General features: G+C 58.9%; 1 protein-coding gene across 1 annotated transcript in view; it reads right to left on the reverse strand.

Moving 5' to 3' along the window:
- LRP1 (LDL receptor related protein 1) overlaps positions 1-25188 on the reverse strand; it is a 75940-nt gene extending 50752 nt beyond the window's left edge. The window contains exons 1-7 of the mRNA XM_062203403.1: positions 24659-25188; positions 16222-16344; positions 12962-13099; positions 10941-11060; positions 9826-9954; positions 9461-9724; positions 60-222 (exon numbers count right to left, since the gene is read on the reverse strand). Coding sequence (XP_062059387.1) covers positions 60-222; positions 9461-9724; positions 9826-9954; positions 10941-11060; positions 12962-13099; positions 16222-16344; positions 24659-24725 — 1004 coding nt within the window. The 5' untranslated portion in view covers positions 24726-25188. The remainder of the gene's footprint in view (positions 1-59; positions 223-9460; positions 9725-9825; positions 9955-10940; positions 11061-12961; positions 13100-16221; positions 16345-24658) is intronic.
- Between the last annotated feature and the right edge of the window lie 294 nt (positions 25189-25482).

Raw genomic sequence — 25482 nt, forward strand, 5'->3', positions numbered from 1 at the left:
CCGGTGTCTGGATGGATGCCCCGCCCCATTGGCCTCCTCCCTTCCCGAACTGCTCTCACCCCATGGCAGGGTCCAGTGCGATGCCCTTGGGGTTGTAGAGCTCCAGGTCTAGCAAGGTGACACAAGTGTCCCCGTTGTGGTTACAGACAAAGATCCTATCGTCGATGTCATCCACAAAGTAGAAGTTGCCCGTCAGCCAGTCGATGGCCATCTGCTCCACATCTGGAGAGTGTGAATGAAAGAGCTGTGGGGAGCAGGTCCTCCCACAGACACACCCGCCAGGGGCTGTAAGCACACAACCCACGCCTGGGACCCCACCTTCTCAGGTCGCCCTCCTCCGCCTGCCAGCTGAGCTGCCTCCCTGCCCTGGGCGCCAGGGAGAGCTGCGGGCAGCTTCACACTGCGCCTGGTAGTCTTCGCCATCTTTGCAGGTGTCTCCGCTCTCCCAAAATTAGTCTGGAAGTATCCACACACCCCCCACCCCCAACCCCGACACCCTGGCCCATGCCCTAGGCCACGCTCCGGATTGTCAGGGCTGGGTAAACATCAGCTGACAGATTGACTGACAGGCTTCCCCCACTCTGACCTTGAACAGGGAGCTGACCTTGAACAGGGAGCATCTTCTCGGAGTTGCAGAAAACAGAGGGGGCCAGCCCACCAGCTCACTGCTGGGTTTCTTTTTTTTTTTTTCTTTTAATCTGGTTTTGCTTATAATAAGATTGCTCAGGCCAACTAAAACACCACGTATCTTTGCTTTTGGCTAGACTTTTAGCAGCTTTATATGGTAAGACTAGTTATCGCATGTTAACCAGAAGCACCAAGCGGAAGCTGTAGGTGTTGCATAAATTTTGAAATGGAAAAGCAAGGTACGTGTCAATAAACGCAGGTTGAGAGAAATGGATTTTAAGCATGGGCAAGAGCTCGAGACAGGAAGGCCCACGGTGCGAAAGGTTGGCAAATAGTAACTCCCTGGTCAAGCTCCTCCACGCCCCCACTCCCTGTTTCCCAGGTTCCTAAGCTCCCTCATGTCCCACGGAGGGGCAGAAGATGGGGGAATAGGATCTAGGGGTAGGGAGATGGAGGCCGAGAGCGGCGCTGTGAAAGGACCATAAAGTAACCCGAGGGATGGCTCAGAAGGAGGTCGGGCGTTTGAGCCAGAGGTTAAGACCACGTGCAGATGCCTGGGTTAGATTCCCGTCTCCAGCTCCTGACCCCAGCTTCCTGCCAATGCAACCCTGGGGAGGCAGTGCTGCTAAGCAGTTGGGTTCCTGCCACTCATGTGGGAGACCTGGATTGAGTTCCAAAATCCTGGCTTTGGCTCTGACCTACTCCCGGCAGTAGTGGCCGTTTGGGGACTTAACCAGTAGATGGGAGCTTTGTCTTTCTCTGTCTCTCTCCTTCTGCTTCTCAAAAAAGTACATAGAAAGGAAAATAGGAAGGGAGGGAGGAGAGGGAGGAGAGAGAGAGAGAGAGCGCGCGAGCGAGCATTCCAGGAGGGTAGAGTGGGGAAGATGCAGGCCAGGTGCCCGTGCAGCCTAAGCCATGATTCTGGAGGAGTCCGGAGGTGGGGGCAGGGGCAGCGGGGTGGGGGGGGTCTAGGAGGCAGGAAGTCTGGGGACAGAGGTGCCCACTGGCCTCCTTTGGGCCCCGCCCCCTCCCCGGCCCCTGGCCCCTCCAACCACCGCCGTCAGAGATGACGCCTCTTGCAGACTGGGAAATTCCCAAGGCTGTGCTTCTCTGAGCTCCACCTTCACCCATTTCCTCAACAGGTGGAGAGGTTTCAGACTCCAGGCTTCTGGCGGGAACTTAGCACTCCACTGCCCAGACTTTACCCTCCCCCCCGCCCCCCACCGCCACCCAGCACCAGAGACCACGACAACTTGGGGTCTGATTAACTTACCCCCCCACCCCCCCACACACACACCGGAATCAGGGGTTGTTTCCTAACAGTTGGCGGTGGGGGCAAAGGAAACAGGAACGCGGCTCCTAGGGAACTTGGCTGGGCCCTGACACTGACTCACAGTCACAGGACTGGGACTGAGCAGAGGAAGGGAAGGAGCCAGTTGGAGGCCTCATCAAACTAGTTTCCTCTTCAGGTCTCCTCTGTTGAACCCCAGCCTGCAAGGACTCCGCAGCAAGGGGTCCCAGGGATGAGTGTTACCCCCGTAAGTGCCGGTGCACCCCCAGCCCCAGCCACCCTTTCCTCTGCACCTCCTGACGAGGCCGGACGGAGCGGCAGGGCAGGCTGGGGAGAGCCAGGCCATGGAGGGAGAGGGCCCCGTGCGAACTCCGTGCCCCACGCACTGTTACCCCAGAGAAGCCAGATTAAAACGCACACCGCTGGGCCGCCTCCAAAGGAAGCCGAAGTGCCCAGGCGGGGGAACCTGCCCGCGGCCCCAGGCCGCCAGCAGGGCGGCTGGAAGTCAAACAGGGCTGCGTGCCCTTTACTCGGTGGGCACGGCAGGGGTCTGGGGGCTGCTGGCATGGATTTGAACTTCATCAGTCAAAGCTGTTTTCCCAGCACCAGCTGGCGCGGCTATGTCCTCTCTCCAACTTCCTGAGGCTTCCCTGAGTCACTGCCCAGCCCTGGGGTTGGCAACACCCTACCCGTGCCACCCCCTCCCCCCCATCCACCCTTCCCTTGGCAAGAGGGAAGGAGGAAGAAACCTGCCCAGATCTGGGGCCTTCGTCCCTGCTGCACTGCGTGGCCACCCCTGAGCCTCAGGATGGGGCCCCCCCAGAGCCCTGCTCCCGGCCCAGGCTCCCCCGGACGCTGGGGAGGCAGGCAGAGAGATGGTCCCTGCTCTCAGATATCTGCCCTTGGCTGGTCTCCGCTTCCACCTCCCCAAAGGCCAGGCAGGGCCCCACTCAGCAGGCCGGTGAGGAGTTGGCAAGAACCGGAGTCCCCGGCCCGCCTGGCCTCTCCTTTGGTATTTTTGCAGCTGGAGACTATTAGTTACAAGCAAAAACCCTTTGTCATCCAACCCCCGCCACCACATTATTTTCCTCTCTCCTAAAGTTCAGATTCTTCTGCCTGCCCTGCTACACACACACGCGCGTGCACACACATTCACACACACTCACGCACACACTGATGCACACACGTACGCACACACTCACGCACACATACGCACACACTGACGCACACACACACACACGCACATCTCCACTGCAAAGCCAGCATAGATAGGCTCAGATTGAGCCCTCTATCGGCTCCCTCGCAGGCAGGGTCTGGGCCACTCCCCCCTGCCCCTTGCCTGGGATTTGGGTGGGGTCCTGGCCCTGAGCACTCTGGCCCCACAAACCCAGAAGGCAGCTGTGCCCCCTCAGGCCAGCCCTGTTCTAGTTCCAGGGCCCCAGACCCTCAGGTCAGGAGAAGCTCGGGCAAATCCAGGGGCGGATCCTGTGCGGTGGGAGGAGCTTGGGGGGTGGTCTAGGGCTGTGGCTAGGACACTGGGAAGGGGACAGATGAGTCAGAGGAGGCCGGTAACGCGGCAGCCATGGCGCCCAGGACTTTCGGTTCCAGGACCCAGAATAGACTCAGGCCGTGCATCTGTTGAGTCCCTGCCGCCCCACAGCTCCAGGCTTTCTCAACTTCTCCGTCATCCACGTTGTTCCACAAGCCGCTGCCTAAACGGTGGCCGCTTTCGCAAAACGTGGGCCCCACTCCCCATTCCCAAGGAGACCCTGGCTTCAGCTGCAGGATCCTGCTTCTCTAAAACAAAGAAACCCCTGGGAGGGGGCGGAAGGGGGACCCTACACCCCGAGAAAACGTCCCCTAACCCAAACACACACAGCAGCCAGCGCAAGGTCTCCACTCAAGGAGAATCCCATTTGCACCTTGGTGACAGCTGCGGGGACACACTGGGTTCCGGCCTTGATTCCTGCACACCCCCTCCAGCTTTGCTTCCATTGCTCAGCCCTGCCCTGGGCCCGGCTGGGCTCTGCAGAGACACGTGCAAATGCTGGTTTTGTCACCTTCCAGCCGTGGGACTGTAGGCAAGTTACGCAATGTCTCTGGGTCTCAGCTTCCTCCTCTGTCACAGGGGGTGACGCATTAGCGGTTCCCAGCCTAGACTCCCAGCGGGAAGCACTCCCCGGTAGAAGCAGCTCCTGGGTCCATCTCTGGCACCGGTGCCGACGCACAGCTATGGATTCGCTTAGCCAATACATGTGGAATAGATACTTGTGGAATACCCAGTCCTCACTCTAGTCCAGAGCTGGACTTCATTTTCCCTCTTCCCTTCTGCCCCCAGGACCCTCCCTGTCCAGGCTTGGGATGCCTCAGGACAGCCTGTCCGTGGAGCTTGCTCAGGGGCCGGCCCAGAGGGCTGGGAGCACTGAGCCAGCGGCTGCCGCTTCCAAGCTGGGGGAGGAGACCTTGCCGCAGGTCCAGCAGCTCTGCTGGGCCCAGACTGCAGCTCTTCCTCGTTCCACCAGCAAGTCCAGAGCTCAGCCACACTGTGTCACCTTATTCCCCCATGCCTTCTGGCCCTGCTCCTCTTCCAGCCTGGGGTCTCTGCCCTGTTCCCTTCCCAGGCCTGGCTCAGGTCATTGCAGACGGCAGGGTTGGGTTGCCTGGATGCGGCTCAGCCGGTCTTAGAGTCTTTGCAGGATGGAGAAATCCTTGCCGGACTCTCTCTTGCTTAAGCTACTTCCTTTGGCCTGAAAACAGCCGGAGTGGGGGTGGGGTAGAGGAGGGGTGCTGGGAGCTGGCTGGGTGGGGAGGCAACTTCCAGGAGACAATGGTGGAGGGAGGAGAGGCAGGGGCTGGCTCTGGGCTGGGAGACCTGGGGCTGGCCCTGGCTAGGAGAGAGAAGGAGCAAGAAAGGGCTGTTAGGCCGGCGCCGTGGCTCAACAGGCTAATCCTCCGCCTTGCGGCGCCGGCACACCGGGTTCTAGTCCCGGTCGGGGCACCGATCCTGTCCCGGTTGCCCCTCTTCCAGGCCAGCTCTCTGCTGTGGCCAGGGAGTGCAGTGGAGGATGGCCCAAGTGTTTGGGCTCTGCACCCCATGGGAGACCAGGAGAAGCACCTGGCTCCTGCCATCGGAACAGCACGGTGCGCCGGCCACAACGCGCTACCGCGGCGGCCATTGGAGGGTGAACCAACGGCAAAAGGAAGACCTTTCTCTCTGTCTCTCTCTCTCTCTCACTGTCCACTCTGCCTGTCAAGAAAAAAAAATAAAATAAAGAAAAAAGAAAAAAGAAAGGGCTGTTAAACCAGGAGGAAACTTGGAAGGTGAATGGGGAAGCCAAAGTGCCAGGGTGCAGGAGGACAAGGCCGAGGAGGGGGACAGTGAGAGCCCCCTGAAATGTTCTGAACCCCGTGGGTCTGCAAGGCCAAGGGACAGTCTGGTGGATTTCCCAGGTAAGCCTGGGGCACCCTGGGCAGTGGGCATGCGGCCCCCTCCCAGTTATCACAGAGGGGTTGCTGTCTGCTCCCACTAGACAAATCACTACCCAATTTCCTGTTGTGATCTTAAACACGCACACACCCCCCACATGCAGAGGGAGGGAGAAGTGAAGTTGGCCAGCTGGACTTGGGGACCCATTTCGCAACCGCTGCCTGCAGCCTAGGGGGCCTTTGCTGTGCCGCCCCGCCTACCTCCTTCTTCCCCAAGCAGCACGGAGCGGGGTGGGGGGGCAGGGAGGGAAACCCTAGGACCCCCCTGGAGGGCACCTGCCCCAGCCCAGCCAGTCCCATCACGTACACACAGAGGCAAAGTGACCTCAGCAAGCCTTCTTTCCCTCAAGGCCTCTATTTGCAAGCTCAAATGCCCTCCATGCGTGCACGCGCACACGCACGCGCACACACACACACACACCCCTCCCCAGGGCCTCACGGCTGCAGTGGGCCTCAGGCCTGCACTGTGGAAACCTCAAAGCTGATAGGCAGTCAGGTGGCAGGGCTGGGGCAGGGTGGGTGAGGTCAGGAGACGCGGCCACCAGCCGTGCCCAGGGGCAGCCCTGCAGGAGGCTGGACGGGCAGCCTCAGAGGTAGGCGTTCGAGTGGCAGGCCAAGTCCTGGCTCTGGTGCTATCAGGCCTGTTGACCTCCTGTTTCTAGAATGTTAGTCTTTTGTGTCTCACTTTCCAAACACATGCCACACTTATGTGCAGCTTGTGCTATTATTTAGTTGTATTTCTTGAAATCAACTTATTTTTCCTGTTCTGCTGCCTGCTAAACCATTTATGAAATCAACAGGATCAATGTGGGGCCGGTGCATGGCGCAGCTGAGGAAGCTGCCACCAACTTGGCCAATGTTCTCCATCAGAGCGCTGGCTCAAGTCCTGGTTGCTCCACTTCTGATCCAGCTTCCTGCTAAATGCACCTAGGAAACCAGGAGAAGACAGCCCAAATCCTAAGGCCACATGGGAGACCCGGCTGGAGTTCCAGGCTCCTGGTTTTGGCCTGGCCCAGCCCTGGCTGTTGCAGCCATTTAGGGAGTGAACCAGCGAATACATCTCTCTCTGTCTCTCCCTCTGTCTGTCAGTCTGCCTTTCAAATAAATAAATAAATAAATAAGTCTTTAAAAAATATATTTGATAGGCTAGTTACAAGAGTTTCCTAATGAGTATCAAATAAAAATGTAACCATAACCATGAAAAAAGTCTTGTCCCTGCATCCCCTGAAATCAAAGCCCAGCCACTGGGAAAGGCAGCACTGGAGGAGGCTGAGGAGCCGGCTTCCATGGTTACCAAGGGTCTTCCTTCTTTTCCGACTCTCACCATGGACTCTTTCCTGCCATAGACTTGGAGCCTTGTGGACTGCCCATCGCCCCAGGGACAGTGGCGGAGGGGAAGAGACCCGGGCCCTATCCAGGCCTGTGAAAGGTATGGGGGCTGGAGGAGGAGAGGTAAGCAGCACAGGCCTTGGCCAGCCCCAGAGAGAATGGGGTGGGGGTGGAGGTGCATCCCACAGGGTCTGGGGCTCCCGGCTCCCGGCTGCTCTGGGACCCAGAGCTGCCCCGGCTCACTTGCCCCAGGACCCACGTGAGGCAGGCTCACTTCCGGACCTTCTTCCTTCTTCTATTTCTGCTTCCAGAGTTTTCTCTGGGGCAAGCTCCCCCTTCTCCCCACACCCGCCTTCCTGGCTCCTCCGACACCTCTCACTTGTCTGGCTCCTCCCTCTGGGCCCACTGTCGCCTGTCAGGTGTGTGTGGGGGTCCAACAGAGGCCACAGTCACAGCAAAGAATGGGCTGATTACAGGGAGAGCAGCCCTGAGGGCAGGAGAAAGCAGGAGAAAGCAGCCACTCCTCTTCCTCCTCCTCCTTAGGGAGCTGATTACGGGCCAGCAGCCCACTGCGCAGGTGAGTGTGGGAGCCCACACACCAGGGCAGGCCAGGCAGCCTCTCCTGGGGAGGGGGCTGCTCGGAGGTGGGGAGGTGCCGGGGAGAGACACTCCGACATCCTCAGTCCAGGGCCTGTAATTAGCTTGTGGGATGACAGCAAAACAGTCATCCTCCCAGTGACAGCAGACACGCTGGCGGCCAGGGGGTGGGGAGGGGTCGGAGGAACCCATTCCTCTACCCCACAAAGGTTTCTCCCTAGAACCTTGGTCTCTTCCAGCCGCCTGGACTCTGCCCTGGAGGGGCCCAGGAGTCTCAAGGAGGCAAAACAAATGTGTTTGCCAAGGGAGGGGTGTCTGCCCCAGGTTATTTCCGGCTGCTCTGGGGAAGAAGTTAGGAGAGGGGACCAGGCCAGAGCAGAAGCTGAGATGGGCAGTCCACGGCCACTTACCCACCAGCCCAATTCTAGCCCGGAGGCTAGTCTTTCCCCTAGCCCATCTCCTGGCCCTAGAGTCCCTGGGGTTCCCCCATGCACCCACCTCTCCAGCCAACCACACTCAGCCCAGCCCCCAGGAGCATGCAGGTCTAATTGCAGGGCACCTTAGACACCAGCAGCCCAAGGACACCAGTAGGATGCTCTGGAGAACCCAGGGGATGGGGTGTAGCCCACACAGGAAGTTCTTCCAAAAGGTCACGAAAATCGTGAATGCTGCAAACAGCACGGATTTCAAAGATGGTTTGTGCCAAAGTAAACTTATCTTTTCATTCCATTTTATGAACGTTTTGTGTGTTTGTTTTTAAGGATTATACATTTATTTGAAAGGCAGAGTGACAGAGAGGAAAGAGAGAGAGGTCCTCCATCCACTGGTTCACTCCCCAAATGGCCGCAACAGCTGGAGCTGGGCCAGGCCAGAGCCAGGAGCTCTCCGACATGGGTGGCAGAGACTCACGTGCTTGGGGCAGCATCTGCTGCCTCCCAGGCGCATTAGCAGGGAGCTGGGTCAGAAGCGGAGCAGCTGGGACTCAAACCGGCACTGGATAAGGGAAACCAATGTTGCCAGCAGTGGCTTAAACCTGCAGCCACCATGAAGTTGGTGAAGAACCCCAGCGTGATGAGGCCTCTGCTATCCACAATCCAGGCAGGTCTCTGTCTCCCAGAAGGAATCCCTGGGAATTCCTTGTGGGATCTTTGTTTTCCGTGGGGATTGCCCCAGGAACTGAATAAAGAACCTTGAAGGCCTCCCGGAGAGGCACAGAGTTCCCAATCCTAAGCTTCACCACGTGTGCCAGCCTGTGTTGGCCAGCGGCTTTCACTTCTTCTGATCTGGACTGACCAGCTCAAAGCCATTGTGAAGATTAGAAAAGCAAAGTGGGGACAGGGAGTTCTGGTTCACTTAAGGCTGAGATCAAGTTACCCTGTGGGTGGGGGTGGGGGGTCAGAATGTTCCCCTCAAGCCTGTCCACACTGTGATGACCCGGATGTTGCCTCTAAAGCCGCTGAGATGAGCGGGCTGTGGGTCCACACCCAGCCCCGCCTGCCCTGCCCTGTGACATGCCTCCTGCCTCGGCTGAGCTGAATGGGAACATCGGGAGATCCTATAGCGTGCCCACAGTCTCATCACCACCACACGTGGCCCTGGGATCTCCACAGCCACGCTGCAGCAGGGAGTCCATTCTGGCTAAGCCCTGAGGGAGGCCACGGACGTAGACACAGACCCAGCCAGGTCCTGGCTCCTCTGCACTTGGCCACAATGTAACAGGGCTGCCCCCGGCTCCGGCCCCTTCTTTAGCCAGCCGTGGCTCAGGCTGCATGGGAAAGTCCCTCTGAGGTCCACTCAAGACAACTGTCTTAGAGAAGGGACAGTCCCTGTTCTCTGGAGATGGGTCATGTGCGGCCCTTCAACCCCTGCTTCCCTCTAAGGCCTTGCTCAGCCCTGTGCCAGAGAGGCGGAAGCTATCCAGAAACTCAGTGCAGAGAGAAGGGAGGAAGCAGAGCGTGGCACTTACCCTGCCCCAAACAGGCCCGATCGCGTCCAGCCCCCCTGCCTCGGCCTCAGTCAGGGACTGCTGGATGAACCGCAGACAAGCGCAGTCCTGCCAACCCCCTGCCCCTGATCCCGCCCCCAGCCCCTGTCCTCTCCTGCCCTCCAGGGAGGCAGCAGGTGACTCACGGTGCAGACTGAGGGAGATGTTGATGGTGTGCTCATCCACGAAACCCTTCAGGCCGGGCATTCGGGCGCACTTGAGCTGTGTTTGGGCAGCGCTGTCCCCAACATGCACCCAACACACGGTCTCGTTGGCGTAGCTGAAGTCCATGGCTGTGGTTTGCCGAGTGCTGGTGGGCGTGATGGTGGATACCTGGGCGCCACTCAGGTATGTGGCCAGGATGTTCTGGGAGTTGGCGATCAGTAGCACAGGAGGGCGGTCTACCGGTTCTGGGCATAGGATAGATAAGGGTCAGTGGGGACAGGTCCCTAGCACCCGTCAGGGACAGCATGGAGAGCATCTAGCACTGACCACAGGCAAGCCCACTCACCATTCTTGGCTTTGCAGGAGCGGTTGTCTGGCTGCAGCAGGTACCCCTCGACGCAGCCGCACGTGAAGGAGCCGTCTGTGTTGGTGCAGAGCTGGCTGCAGGTGCCATACACGGAGCACTCGTCAAAGTCTGCCAGGAAAGGGGCGAGGGCGCGGTCACTCCCAGGATGAGGAGGGCAGGGAGAGGGTGCCCTCAGATGCCACCAGGCTGCCTGTCCTCGTAGCTACTTGCAGAGACAGTTTGGCAGGATGCACTACAGCAGGCTGCATGTAACCTTGTCACCCAGCAAACCCTCAAAGCCCAGCCTCGACCTCAAAACTCCACTCTCAAGAAAAATCTGCATGTGATTTCCAACAATAAATGAAATATAGTAATAATAATTATAAATAAATAAAAGGTAAAGGATATGTTGGAGGTGCTAGGGTGATGGAAAGGGACGGACACTATGGAAAAAATCTAGGTGGGGGTGGGGTGGGGACAGCAGAGTCGGGGGTGTGGCTTTATAGTGCTCAGGGGCCGCTTCGCCGAGAAGGGGGATTTGCTCAAGGGCCTGAGCGAGGCGAATGTAAGACAGGAAAGTCTGCATTGTTTGTAGCAGAGAAAAGCTGGGAACATCTTACTCATCAATAGGGAGATGGCCAAGTAAACTGTGGCAACAGTCACACGTCAGGGCGGTTTTTAAAAGAATGAGGTAGAGTGCTGCATATCAGCCTGGGAACAGAGTCGGGGCGGGGGGACAGCCTGCGGAACGCAAGCTTCTGTGATAGGAACAGCAGGATGCCGCTGGTGTCACAAGGAGCAGACGCACAGAATCACGCTGCCAAGCAGGTGTGCGCGAGCACATGTATATCACCACGCAGAAAGGGGCCTGGAGAGACGGACAGCCGAGTTGCAGGATCTGTCAGAAAGGACTGTGGGATTGTTTTGTTTTGTTTTGTTTTACAACCAGAAGATTCACAGATGCCCTGGAATATTAAGATGAGTTTCCGAAAGTCTGGTGGAAGCAAGGGGGTTGGGGCTGGGCAGTCCCGCCCCGTCCAGCCTGCACCTTCCCGCTCTCTCCTCCCGCAGCCTGCACTGCACGCATGTGAACGCAGACGCGGCTGCTACCCTACCTTTGCAGGTCCTGCCGTCGGCCTGCAGCTGGAAGCTGCTGTTGCAGTAGCAGGTGGGTCCGCTGAGCGTGGGGACACAGTGGTGCTGGCAGCCCAGCCGGGAGCAGTTGCCCCGCAGCTCTGCATGGGGCAGGAGAGACACGAACTCAGGCCTCCAGACCAGACAGCCACCCCCAGACCGCACTGTCCCCGGTGTCTTCAGAAATCGTTTCCCAGGGCTGAGGAGTGAGAGATGGGGGGAGCCCGAGGAACCGACTCCTGAAGTTTGCAAGTGAGGGAATGGAAGCCCAGAGAGAGGGTGCGAAAGAGGCCCGGGGTCTCTGCGCCCATCGAGGCTTAGCAGCCTGTGTGCTGGCCCTGGATTCCCTCCGTCCCCATGGAGAGGGGATCTGGAACTTTTCTGGGGCCAACAGGAAGAGGGGACAGTGGGTCTGATCCCGACCATATGCCACTTGTCTACACTGCCAGGGGCTCAGCACGTTGGCTTCAGCAGAGGGCGAGAGGCGGATGGGATCCGGTCCGGCCCTGCAGGAGCCCAGCACGGACCTGGCAGCAGCCGTCTGACCTGTGCTTCGAGCACGAGGGGCCTCCTCCGAGGGGCCTCCGGGAGAAGGCTCAAGGTCAAGGTGGAAGATGGGGAGGAGGAGCAAAACTGCTTCCCTCAGGATCCTTTGCAGATCTTTCTCCTGCCACTGACCCACTTCCACACGGGGGACAGAAGGGAACGGGACAGGAGGGGGAGAGGTAGGAGAGCAGTGCCCCCCCCAGACCAGTGACCCAATTAATGGCCTTGCGTGGGGCCAGGCGGCCTGGCCACAAAGACCCCTTTGTCCAGCGGCCTCACACCCCCACTGCCCCTGCCCCCACCTAGGAGGGAGCATGGCTGTGAAGCTAAGACGTTGAAGGCGCTGAGCCTGCCAGAGGAGCAGAGGTGGGGGCCAGACCCCTGTTAGCCGCTTCCCCTCTCTGCTGTTGGCACAGCCCAACTGTGCCGGGAAACCCAGCAAGGAAGGTCCCCCCTGGGGATGGCACGGCGGGGTGGTGAGGAGGCCTTGCCTGTGGACCAGCAGAGAAGAAAGTTCAAGCCCTGGCTCTTCGAGGCTAACTAAGAAGCTACCCGAAAGGCAGCAAACTTGAACACGCGCCACCCGATAAGGAGGGGTGTCAATGGACCGAAGCCGGCCCCAGGCCCACCTTCTGCCTCTCAGCATGGGAGCCTGGGATAGAAACAAGCAGAACCAATCAAAGGCAGGGAGGGGAATCTTCCACAGCCTCTGCCCAAGTGAAAGGATCCAGATGTGCTTCCTCCCGCGGCAGCTGTTTTCTGATTCGCCTATGGCACAGGCCACGGTCCCCACCCTGTGACCACCCCCAGCAGGAGGCAGAAGTCACCACTCCCCAACACATAGGCCTGAGGCTGCTCACGCAATGACCCAGACTCTCCATGGCCCCAGGGACGCTTCAGAGCCCAGTGACCCGAGCCGGGGCAAGGGGGACATGGTCTGGCTTTTGCCTCCTCACACGCCCACCTCAGCCTTGCTGCCCTTCCCGTCAACCACTTCAGGAAGTGCAGACTATCAGGAACGAGGGAGCAACGCTGCTTTTGGGCCCCTCCTAGGGGGCTTCCTGGGCAAGCTCCCTACCCCAGCCTGGGTCCCAGCACCTCTCTACTCCTCTCTGTGCCCTCACTCGGGTTACAGGTAGGAAGTCTTTTGAAGAAAGGACCCCACTATTTTTATACATATACACATTTTTAAGCACGAAGACAATGATCTCTCATTGTGTGGAAAGAAGCAGTGACTTGCCCCAGCACACACGGCCAGGGGCAGGTGTACAGCCCAGGGTCTGATTGAGCTCCAAGGCCAGGTGCATCACCAACGTCATCTGCTGTCTGTTGGCCATGTCTGGGCAGGGGAGCAGGACAAGGCATCACCCCTCCAAAGGAGTGAGGATGGTCCTCGGATGGCCCTCTGCTGGCACTAGGTGCCAGGCAGGGTGGGAGAGCAGGAACGAGTCCTTACCTCGGCAGTGGGGCCCCTCGTCGGAGCCGTCCACACAGTCCTGGACCCCGTTGCAGAGCCGGGACATGGGGACACATAGCTCGGTGCCCAGGCAGTTGTGCTCATTCGGCTGGCATCGCTGGGCTTTACTCTGTGGACCTGCGGGCGGACAGAAGGACTGACGTCACCATGCTGGCCGACGTGGCCGGCCGGAGGAGTGTGGGCACGAGAGACTGCAGTTCCGGACACCTGTGCTGGTAAGATCTCCAGCCGTGGACACCTTCAGCCAGGGCTCTCCTACACCATTCCCACCAGGAGCGCGAATGTGGGAGCAGCCAAGTGGAGGGGAGAATAGGCCTTTAGCAAAGTCCACCCCCAAGTGCCCAGTGTCCAGCACTCAGGAGAGATGCTGGGTCAGAGGTGAGAGGTCTCAAAGAGCAGAGGGGAGCAGAGTCCAGGGCAGGGAAACTCAAAGCTAAAACCACCTCCTTCCCATGACTTCCGGCACTCAGCCTGGGGCTGACAGTGCCACCAACCTTCTAGAACTGCATTGTCCAATATGTAGCATCAGCATTTTCAAGCCCTCTGGAGGACCTGAAATACCGCTAATTCAAATTGTAGGTAAAGGGACCCGCGTGTGGTGGAGCGGGTGAAGCCGCTGTCTGCAGTGCCGAGATACCATATGGGTGCCAGTTTGTGTCCCAGCTGCTCCACTTCCAAATCAGCTCCCTGCTAATGGCCTGGGAAAGCAGTGGAAGATGGCCCAGGAGCTAGGGCCCCTGCTATACATGTGGGATACCTGGAAGAGGCTCCTGGCTCCAGATTTTGGCCCGGCCCAGCCCTGGTCATTGTGGCCATTTGGGGAATGAACCAGCAGATGGAAGACCACTTTCTCTGTCTCTTTCTCTGTAACTCTAACTTACAAATAAATAAATAAATCTTAAAAAAATTGTAGACTAAAGATACACACCGGATTTTTAAGATTTAACACAAAAAAAAAAAAGGATGCAAAAGATCTCCAATAACTTTATAGGGACAATATTACATAAATGATACCATCATTGGATAAAATAAGTTATTCAAGTTAATTTCACCTATTTATTTTGGAACTCTTTTAATGTGATGATTGGCAATTTATTTAAAAATTATTTATCTATTTGAGAGCAGAGAGAGAGAGAGACAGACAGATGGACACAGAGCCTATCCTCTGGTTCACTCCTCAAATGCTCACCATGGCTGGGGCTGGACTATGCCAAGGCTGAGAGCTGGAAACTCAACCCCGGTCTCCCACATGGGTATCAGGAACCCAACTACTTGAGCCATTATTGAGGCCTCCTAGGGTGCTCACTAGCAGGAAGCTGGAGTCATCCAGCCTGGCACTTGGCTATGTGGGCATCTTAAGTGCTAGGCCAAACACCACCCCTACTAGCAAAATTTCACATGTGGTCTGCAATATACTTCCATTGAGGGTGCTGGTCTAGACTCCCAGTGTCCTGATGGAAGGCTCTGGAAAGAGTCCAAGGTTGTGGTCAGCTAGTGATGTCTCTGGTACTTCCTCTGTTGCCTGAGATGAACATCCTCCTGCCCATTGGCCCCTAAGTCCAGACAGGGAGTGGCAGTGAATGTCCCTGGGTGCCTGGGTAGGAGTCCACATGCCAAGTGAAGGGGTGAGCGTGGAGTGAGCAGTGTGTGTAGTGAGGGTGAGGCTATGTGTCTCTGTGTGCTGGGCTCCTGGCCTGAGGCTGTGAATTTCCTTTTCCTTTTGTGAGCAGTTCTGGTTGTGCGTGTGTGTCTGTGTGTATTGGGGGAGGGAGTGTCTGTCAGAATGCAGGTGGTGTTTCTGTGTGCAAGGGGCAGTGTGTCTGTGCCTTTGTGTGCAGGTGTGTCAGGCCCAGCTGGCTGTGTGTGACTGCTACAGGTCCAGGAGTGTATATCTGAGTGTGAACAGCACCAAATTAAAGAATGGACAAAAAGAGCCAGATCCGGCCTCAGCATGGCTTTCTTTACTCTCAGCACCCACGGATCGCGATCAGAAAAGCAGAGGGGTTGGGGCCGGTGTTGGGGCACAGCGGGTTTAGCCATGGCCTGCGATGCAGACGTCCCATACTGTAGCCAGTTCCAGTCCTGGCTGCTCTGCCTCCAATCCAGCTCTCTGCTTGGGAAAGCGCTGGAAGATGCCCCGAGTAGTTGGGCCCCTGCCACCCATGTGGGAGACGCGGATGGAGTTCCAGGCTCCTGGCTTCAGCCTGGACCAGCCCTGACTGTTGTGGCCATTTGGGGAATGAAATAGTGGATGGACTTTCTCTCTCTCTCTCTCTCTCTCTCTGTAATTCTGCCTTTCAAGTAAATAAAATAACTCTTAAAAAAAAAAAAGAAAAGAAAGCAATGTGGAGGGGTGACGGTGGCCTTAGGCAGGAGGGGACTCCAGGCCAAACACCCTGGCCCCTTCCTCCAGGGCACTACGTGGGAATGAGGTTGAGAGAACCAGTGGCTCCCTTTCCGGCCCTAAAATTACCGCTGATAATTACGGGCGGGGGTGTGGGGAGAGGACAGGGGATGGGACTGGAGCAGCAAGAAGCCTGAGAAAGAAAACAGAGACACTGAGGCAGACCTATGGATGCAGCGGCACCCAGACCCTGGCCCAGATTAGCTCCATGGGGGAGTGGCTGGGAGGATGAGACCCCAGGACCTTGCCAGCTGCCCTGACTCTGAGGTCCTGCCAGCGAGTCCTCCACCCCCCACTGGCAGGGGAAAGCCTGGGTGGGGACCTTTCTCCCAGTTTAAACAGCTGCCTCTGATTACACCACTTATTGGGGGCAGGGGAAGGCGGGTGGCGGGAAGCGCATAAGGGGTGGGGCTTCTGGTACAGAGGCTGAGCAAGAGCTGTGGCCTTTGGCCTGGGAGCCAAAGACAGAAGGGACCGGCAGGACCTGGGGCCACTTATCAGGGGTCAGGGAGGCTCACAGGTGGGAAGAAGGAAGGGAAGCCAGGCCACCTCCCTCCAACACAGCTGTCAGCCCACAGAACAGAGCCCCTGGCAGCCTTGGGGGTGTGGCGGCTGGCTGGGGGAGAAGTGAGAGGTGGCCTTTCTAAGCACCCCATGCACCACACCGGGCACCTGGAAGAGTGGGGGAGAGGACAGTTTTAGCTGTGTCATGGACAAACACAGCACGGAGCAAGGTCCACGCCGAGCCAGAGAGCAGCTGTGCCGTCCCAGATACCTGCCAAGGGGAGAGGAGTCAGCAAAGGGTCGAAGCTCGGGGATCCCCGGCTGCACTTACAAATCTCGGGGGCCTCATCAGATCCGTCAGGGCAGTCCCTCTCGCCATCACACCGCCAGCCCTTCGAGATGCAGGTGATCTGGTCTCTGCAGGCAAACTGCTTGGGGCTGCAGGTCTTAGGGGCTGGGGGTAAGAAAAGAAGAGAGGGGGTGTCAGTGAAGGCTGGAGGCTGGCTTTGTGGCCTTGAAGCTCCCCAGATTCCCCCTGCTGCCAGTATGGTCCCCACCCAGCCGGACCTGAGCCACAGCCTGGGCCTGGGGGAATGGTCGCTCTTGGATGCAGGGGGCAGCCCTCCCCCACCCCAGGTTGCCTCTTTGGTCAAGGCCCTTGCTGTTTGTAGTCACTCAGGTCAGACATCGGCCTCCCCCGCCCCACCCCTGGCAACGTGAGGGGGTCACTTAGGCCTTTGACATGTTTTCTCCTTATCTTCCCGCCACTCCCACTTAAAAGGCCCAGAGCTGGTTTTTCTCTTTTGAAGATTTATTTATTTGGAAGGCATTGTTATAGAGAGATGGGGCCGGGGGGGGGGGGGGGGGGAGGTCTTCCATCCACTGGTTCACCCTTCAAATGGCTGCAACAGCCAGGGCTGGGCCAGGACACATCCAGGAGCCCAGAACTCCATCTGGATCTCCCTTGTTGGTGCAGGGGCCCAAACACTTGAGCCATCTTCTGTTGCTTTGCCAGGCACATTAGCAGAGAGATAGATTGCAAGTGGAGCAGCCAGGACTTGAACCAGTGCCCACATGGGATGCTGGTGTCACAGGAAGCGGTTGAACTCTGCACCACGGCACCGGCCCCCAGAGCTGGTCTTTTCTAACCTCCTAGGATGCTGGTCCCTTGACCCATCACCCCACCTACCCCAACCTCTCATCACCAGGCCCCCAGACCAGAACTGTCACAGTCTGCAGAAATGTGGGGACACACAGGTCTAGGAGGGCAAGGTGAGGCAGGGCTGGGCAGGGCAGGGCCGAGAGCCCAGCTTCCACCTCCATTCTCCAAAGACACAGCCTCCCTGGCTGCTCACACCTAGGGAGCACTTTAAGCAGATGTTTTCAGACACAAGAGGCACTGGAGGATTGCTCAGGATGATGGAGTTGGAGGGCAGAGGCAGGGGGACAGCTGGCATGACCTCTCGGAGCTGGCTTCAGCCCAGCCCACCTGTGAAGTTTCTGTATCCAGGACCTCTGACCTAGCTCCCACCTCCTGCCCCCAGCCTCTTTCCTCTCCTACCCCATTCTCTTACCTCATTCCCCAAGGAGCAATTGAGAATGGGACCAGCCAACTTCTTACTATGGTGGTATTGGTATGTGCTGGCAACTGGTAAACCAGTTCCCTCCACATATCTTCTTTAATCCTCTCCACTATGTGATAAAGGAGGGGCAATGAACACCTCCACTTCCCAGAGGGGGAAACCAAGCCTGGTGACTTGCCCTGAGTGACAAAGCTGATGACAAAACCAGGGCTCAGGAGCTGGCGTTGGGGTGCAGTGGGTTAAGCTGCCACCTGTGACAAGAACACCCCACGTCAGAGCACCGGTTCGAGTCCTGGCTGCTCTGCCTCTGATCCAGCTCCCTACTGCTCCTAGGAAAGCAGCAGAAGATGGCCAGAGTACTTGGGGCCCTGACACCCACATGAGAGATCCAGACAGAGCTCCAGGGTCCTCGCTTCAGCCTTGCCCAGTCCCATGGGCCATCTGAGGAGCGAACCAGGGTACGAAGATCTTTCTCTCTGTAATTGCCTTTCAAATACATTAGGAAATCTTAAAAAACAAAACAACCAGGGCTCAGACTGGCCCAGCTGGCTCTACGCTCTCAGCCAGTGTGGTCCACACCAGTCTCCCCTTCCCACTGAGCCATTCTGGGTGCTGCAGGAAAGCCCCCTGACCCCTCGTCCCACACCAGGGCTGGCTTCCCAGCCTTCCAGTCCCTTCATGGTTCTTCCTTGGCCTGTGTCAATTACATTTCTATTCTGCTGGCTCACGCTGAAGGCCAGCTCTGTGCCAGGCCCCGCGCTAGGCACCAGGGTGCCAAGGAAGGGCAAGAAGCCCCCTCCCCTGCTCAAAGCCACAGCCTTCTGGGAAGAAAGGCAGCTGGCCACACCTAAGGGGAGAGCAGGCGGAAGGCAGATGCCTAAGGCAAGCACATCAGGCCTCCGAGTGCAGAGGGAGTCCGACAGGGCCACTCGGAGATGTCCTCCCTCCGGAGCCCCCATCTCTGGCAGAGGGGACAGCACTCAGGCCCCTGGCCAGAACGAGAGCCAGAGAGCTGACTTCAGGAAACACATCAAGGATGGCCTGGCCAGGCCCCCCCCAACGGTGCCCCCCCTTCTCTGCCCCCCCCCCAAGGCGGGAATAAAGGCCCCTTGAGGAGGTGGATAATGCTGAGTTCATTGCCCCACTGGGCCAGCTGTGAGGTCTTCCCGGGAAACGCAGCCGCCAGCCTAGTTAGCATGCGGGGGAACCATCCACTTCCCCTGGCCAGCCGGCCAGCGGAGAGGGGGCTGCACTGGGACTCACAGGCAGATGGGGTGTTTGGAGCCCAGAAATGGGCCCCCGTGCCACCCCCAGACCCACCGCACTTCTTCCCTCCCCTGCCTGGGATTGGTTCCCCATCCCCACTGCTCCCAGTGGGGCCCTGGGGGTGGGGGGTGGGAGGGTGGAGGGGAGGCAGAACTCACAGCCAGGGCCTGAGGTTACCGCTTGGTCACTCTAACCTCGCCTCCATTCCCCCTCTCAGCCACGATCCCCCCCTTTGGCCCTCGCTGAGTCCCCCCGCTGTCCCCCACCCCCAATTTTGGCCTGAACTCGACGGAGGAAACAGCAGCTGGCAGACTCCGAAAGCTGGAATGAGAGAGATTCACAAACCAGATGTGCTCTTGCTTAGGGAGGGAGTGGGGGAGGGGGCCGGGGAAAGGAAGAGGAGGGCCCAGGCCCCCCCATCTCCCAGCCTGGGGCAGCAGAGGGGAGGCCCATGCAAATCTCCCAAGGGCCAGGACAGCCCTTGGGGTGTGGGGGGACAGGAGAAAGAGCTGCTTCTTCTCACAGCCGGGGGAGAAAGCCCTAGGCACCTCAGGGCCAAGGCTGAGGCCTGTCTTTGATTTCCTTCAGGGGGAGAGGGGAGGAAAGAAGCAAATAATCTACTTCAGGGCCGTCTACACCAGCCAAGGGAGCCTCACTGTGGACTGGGAAGGAGCCGGGAAACTTATAATCTGCTTAGCGCCCACGCCAAGCCGGCTCCCCTCAGCTAGGCCTTCTGCACTGGAATCCGGCCCCCAGAACCCCGCCTCTGTGGCCTGCTGTCTGCAGGACTGCCCTGAGGTCCTCAGCCACCTCGGCCTCAGCTGGCGCCCCTCCCTCGGGAGAACAGGGGCTTGTTAAAGCTCCCCTCTTTCCTGTGGTCACTGCATGCCTGCTGCGGCTCTGAAACCCTCCGCCCGTCCATATCTACTCCTTTAGATCTTCCTCCGGGCCCTGTCGCAGCCCCCACCTTACAGAAAGGGAAACTGAGGCACAGACCGGCAGTCACCCACTGGCTGTGAGGATGCAGTCGGATTAGGAAGGGAAACGGGCCCGGTGAACTCTTTGGGTCCCTGGCACCGGGAGTGAGGGGGCAGATTGCAGGGAGTGGACTTCAGGGCCCCATTGAGGACTGCAGGAGATGGAGGGGGACGAGCAAGGGGATAGGAGAGGGAGCGGCATGGGGAGAAGACGGAGGAGAGGACCGGAGCGGGTGGAGAGCGAGTGAGGCGGCAGGAAGGACACCAGGACACAGGGACCGTCTGTTCTCAGCTTTGCTGGACACGAATGTGACCGCCATGCTAACTTGGCCAACACCCTACCTCCCCCCCCACCCCCAGCCCAGGCGTCCTGCCCAGCCATGGCCCCCCGGGGCCACCAAGCTGGAGCCAGGGCAGGAGGTGTAGGGCTGGGTGTGCGTCCAGACACAACACAGGCCCCACCGCCCTGCAGGAGCCTTGGCTGTCATCCTGGGTCCCATTTGAGGACTTTGGGGGCAAGACGGCCTGGCCAGAGAAGACATGGGGACATAGAAGCCCAGGCCCACTGGACACCCCCAGGGGACAGGGAGGGAAAGGAGAGGCGGGGGGACCTCGGGACACTTCCTAAAGGAGCAGGAGGCGCGGAGACAGGAGGGAGCCTGGCGGCTGTTTCCAGAGCAGACACAGCAGAGGGAGCGACAGCTCCTCCCTCCCCACCCCATCTATCTAAGGGACCAGGGAGCAGGGGTGCCCAGGGGTGGGGGGCAGAGCTGGCAGGAATCCGATGCGTCCAACTCACGGGGGTGGGGCGGCCAGGACCTCCAGGCCCAAGCGCTGAGCTTTGCGCAGGATTTTATGTATTTTGGGTGTTACGCCCGTGGCTCCTTTTCCTCAGCTCAGTGAGGCTCAGACACATTTTTGTCATTCCTGAGTCTGGGCCTCTGCTTTGCGGCCTGGACAGATGGACAGATGGGGTGGCTCAGACCTTCAGGGGAGGGGAAGGGTCCCCCCTTCCATCCTGAGTCAATGTTGACTCAGCAGGACATTAGCCTGACCTGTGACCTCCCAGCCATCTTTCCCTTTCCCCACAAATACAATCCAGACTCCTGAGGAGCCTCCAGAGGTCAACGTATCTCACCAGGTCCTCGGAAGCCCCTCCCACCAACCCCGTGCACCCCCCCACACTCCCCCCACTTCCCACCCCGGCCAAGCGCCCCCACCCCCGCCACAGCCTTTGCCACCAGAAGTAAAAGCACCAAGCTCTCAATGACACACTAGTTCTCAGCTCCTGGGCTGGAGGAAGTTCTGCCAGGAGTCTAACCTCCCTCCATCCTGAAATACCCCCTCTCCCGCTTACTCAACCCACAAAGGATATCAAGTTCCTTTCTTCCAGAAACATTCTCTCCAAAACCCAGTCCCAAAATCAGCGGAGGGGGAAGCAGACAGAGGAACTTGGAGGAAAGTGGAGGGGGACTTTCACTGCCCAGCTGGCAGCTCTGGCTCTGGCTGGGGCGAGAGGCAGAGACGCCAGTCCAGGTAGCTTTGGGGATCTCAAGAGTCCTGGACGAAAGGGAATAGCAACCGGCTGGGGAAAATATGGCATGAAAGAGACAGAGAGGGTGGAGAACAGCACAAGCGGTGGGCTATGGGGGTGGGAGACGGGGGAGGTCTGAAGGCCAGGGTAGCCCACGTCGAGGACGGACAGACTGGCCAAGAAGATAGAGGGCGCTCAGTCCAGAGCTCGCCAGGATGGTGACACAGGGGTGGGACAAACCCAGAGATTCAGAGTGGGGTGGGGGCAGTGTCGACCCTGGTGCTGACACTGCCTAACTCAGGACACACCCAGGAGAGGGGCTGCTTCCTCCCACGGAGCCTGGAGGGTGGGCAGAGGGAAGGCCTGGGAGACTGGCTCACTCTCTGAGCCTAGAGGGAGAGGACAGCTCTCTCTTCCTGTACCCCTCACCTCTTTCTCAGGGAGGTTTTACACTGGTGCCTGAGGCCACTGCACCGGAAACACTCTAGAGCCAACTGCTTCCTTCTCCAAACAATGCCAGATCCTGCTAACCAGGCTGAAATCTGGGACAGAACACGGGGGGTGGGACCAAGCTGCCGGAACGCGCCGCAGAACCGAGTCTGGGCCCCCCTGTGCAGTCCCACTTGACTGCACCCGATTTCCCGGAGGTTAGGGAGCCCCTTTCCAGGGCCGGAGAGCCTGAGAGGTGTGGGGGGGGCCCACGGGGGTGCAGAAGACCCTGGGAGCAGAGCACTGGGGGTGTGACCCACAGCAGGGGGAGAGAGAGTGGCACAGAAGAGCTTCCCAAAGGCAAGGAAGGCGTTGGGAAGAGTCAGCTGGGACTTGACCTGGCCAGTGCTGCAGATGTCACGCTGGGGAGCCCAATGATGGGGGAAGTGGTTGAGGGTATTTAATATATATATATATATATATATATATATATGGAAAAGATGGAAAGAGAGGGAAAGGAAACAAGAGTGTGGAGGGGGAAGTTTTGTGAAACAGCCCCAAACATCTAAATACCCCCCCATCCCCAAATGAATTCTGCAACATCTTTGTCTTAAGAGATGAGGCTAAGGGGAGGTCTGACCAGGGGAAGAGTTTGGATCCTTCTTTCAGGGAACCTGGAGGTTGAGACCCCACCCTCCTAATGCACTTCAGCTGTCCACGCATCCTGGCCAGGCACTACCCCAGCCCCAGGAGGTAGGGAGAGAGGTGGGAGTCGGCCTTCTTCCACCAGCTGGTTCTGCCTGGGAGTGCTCCCCCCTCCACAAAACCCCTCCAGCGAGGCAAGGCCCGCACAACCTCTCCTCCCATCTTCCTCCTCCTCCCCAGGAGCAAGCACTAGCAGTTTTGTCTACTCATGGGGAGTGACAGTGCTCGGCCGAGACAGGGGGACCCAGGATCTGGAGAAGGCCCTGGGACTGCTCCCGCAGCCTGGACAGCAAGAGGAAGGCAGGCCAGACATTAGGTCAGTCCAGCTGGGCCTGGAGGGTTCCTTCTCTGGAAAGCGAATAAGACAGTTCAGTGTCTGGGCCCCAGGCAAGGCCGTCAGGAGGAGGGATTACGGGCTCTCTCAGGCTGCCCCTGGCCAGAGCCGGTGTGTGTGTTTGGGGAGGGGTCCTCTCCCTGGGACTTGCACAGTTTGGTCTGAACTGGGGGAGCAGACTAGGAAGGGGGAGACTTTAAGAAAAGGGAGAGAGATGGTTCAGAACATGTCCAGTGTCCATCTCATGGTTAGCACCAACTAGCACCAACACGCAGAACCAGCGGAACCCGAGGGACTAGGTTCTGCCCTCCGCAGAAACACCTGGCTTTTGCCTAAAGGGTCCACCTTCCTTTAAGGGGCTCCTGATGGGCCTCTAACATTTGTTTTTTTTTTTTTTTTCCATTCCTCCCAGAAACAACCGTGCCCAAACCTCTCTGCCTCAGTTTCCCCTCTCACTTCACAGGGCTGAAAGCTCGAGAGTGCTGGCCCGGGGCTGGCTGTGAGAGCCGGGCTGAGGCAGAGCCCCCTTTCTCCTCTTGGGCAGATAATGGATGTGTGTGTTGGGGGAGGGGGCGGGGGTGGACACACAGCCCCCAAGACAGCACGATTGAGGGCCACTGAATACACTTTTCCGGGCACAGCTGCTTCCTAACCTTCCAACCCTTCTCCCTCAATGAAAGCAAGTTAGGGAGAGGGGAGGAGGGGGGTGATAATCTGATTTCAGAGAAAAACTTTCCCAATCCCAGCCTGGCAAGATTCAGAAGGCAGGGGAGGGGGTGTGCGATGGGATCAGGCCATCCTGATCTCTGGTCCCACCCATTCTCAAACCGGGGACCCAGCCCAGCCCAACCCCATGACCCCAGCTTAAAGCTTGGGCAAGACTTGAACCAGTGACTCACAAGGAAAGGAAAAAAACAGCGGACAGAGAAAAGGGAGAGAGGGGCACCCCATGTCCTCAAAAGGACCCAGGTCTAGTTCCAGTAACTGCGCAGTATATAAAGTGTGTGAGCAGGATGGCAGGGGTTCACACATTTACTGAATGAGGAGAGAACTGGGGGGTGGGGGGCACGGCCCTGAGCCCCATCCAACCTCCAGCTCCCCTTGCAGTCCCAGTTGGGACGCAGCCAGAAGCCAGGGGGGAAGCCGCTTCCCCTCTGCCTCAGACCCTGGCCGCTCCCCAGTCCCCTTCCCCAGCGATGACATCTGACGTGTTTTTTTTTTTTTTTTTTTTTCATCTTGAAGCTCCCAGGAATTAAGAAGGGAAATTTAAAGTCACAGAGCATCACCAGCGCCCCCTCTCCGCCCCCCAACACAGCCCTACCCAGGATACTGACAGAGGCCCTGGGAGGGGGAAGTGCCCCCTTCAGAAGCCAGACAAGCAGTCCTGGATGGAGCCTGGACCCCAGGCCTCCAGGCTTGGGCTCCCAGGCCAACCCACACCCAAGCAGGGGGCCTTCCCTCTCCCCATCCACAGCCTTCCTGGGCCTGCCTGCCCTCTGCCCAGCTTCAGAGGCCACTGCAAAAGGTGCCCCCGCCCTGCTCTGCACCCCCTTTTCAGCGGTCATTGCAAATCCGGATTCCTTCACAATCCAGATGGGGGTGGAGGATGTGGGGGAGGCAAAGGCCCTCCCCGACCAGAGAGAGGGAAAGAAGGCCTCTCGGATCCTAGAATCACAAAAACCGGGGCGCCCTCTTCTCCCCATCCAGGCCTTCACTCTTTGTCTGAGCTGGGGGGTCCTGAAAGCATCATCTGCCCAGGGCCCCCATCCCCCAAATCGGACCCCCATCCCCGCCCCCAGTCGGGCCGCTGCTGTGTCAGCTGGACCGGGATAACAAAAGGCACCCCCTCCCGCGCCTCCCTTCCCTACCCGCTCGCAGGAGTGGGGGCTGGAGAGAAGGTGTCCCCGGGGGTCCAAGGGGGGCCACGGAATCTCACTCACCGTCGAGAGCAGCCGCGACCAGAGCTGAGAGCAGGGGCAGCAGCAGCAGCGGCGGCGGGGTCAGCATGGTGTGGGCTGATGCAAGCAGCAGCCCCTCCCTCCGGTCCTGCTCCTTCTCACCCTCGTGCCCCCCCCAACTGGGGGGTCCCCCTTTTCCTTCCCCCCTCCTCCTCCTCTATTCTTATTCTTTCCTTCGGCAAAACGTACCAGGGGCGTGGGTGAAGAGGGATAGTCCGAACCCTTTGGGGGAGGGCCTGCTGACGCGGGTGCGCCCCCTGCCCCCAAATCCAAACCCTCTGCCCCCCGTTTTACTCCTCGCTCCTCTCTACCCCTCCCCAGGCGAAGCTCACAGCCCCATCTCGGAGCCGCCTCCGGCTGCAAAAATGCACAATTGGGAGGAGGCGGGGTGGGGGGTGGGGGGCGTGGACCGGGTCGGGGAGCCTTTGGAGGGGCCTGATGGAGCTCTGGGGGCTCCCCTCGTTTCCGCCTCCTCAGTGCACGGGCCTGGAGCTCGCACCGCTGTTCCCCGGACTGAAGTGCCGCGGGGGGGGGGGGGGGTGAGGGGGAGAGGGAGGGGACGGGCCGAGGAGGGAGGGAGGGAAGGGGCGGGGAAAGAAAAACCGGGGTGGGGGGGGAAGAGCTACGCGGCAGTCCCGGGAGTGCGCATGCGCCGGTTTGGCGCGCTGCCCTGGGGAGGGGGAGTCGGAGCGGCGACGGGATTTGGACTTCTGGGAAGCGGTCCGCGAATGGGGGTCCCGGGGGCCCGCTGCCCGGCTGGGGGCCTGGCGCTCGCTCTCCCCGAGCGGGCCTCCCTGCGACCCGCG

Source organism: Lepus europaeus, chromosome 10 (assembly GCF_033115175.1).
Source record: "Lepus europaeus isolate LE1 chromosome 10, mLepTim1.pri, whole genome shotgun sequence".
Taxonomy (NCBI): Eukaryota; Metazoa; Chordata; class Mammalia; order Lagomorpha; family Leporidae; genus Lepus; species Lepus europaeus.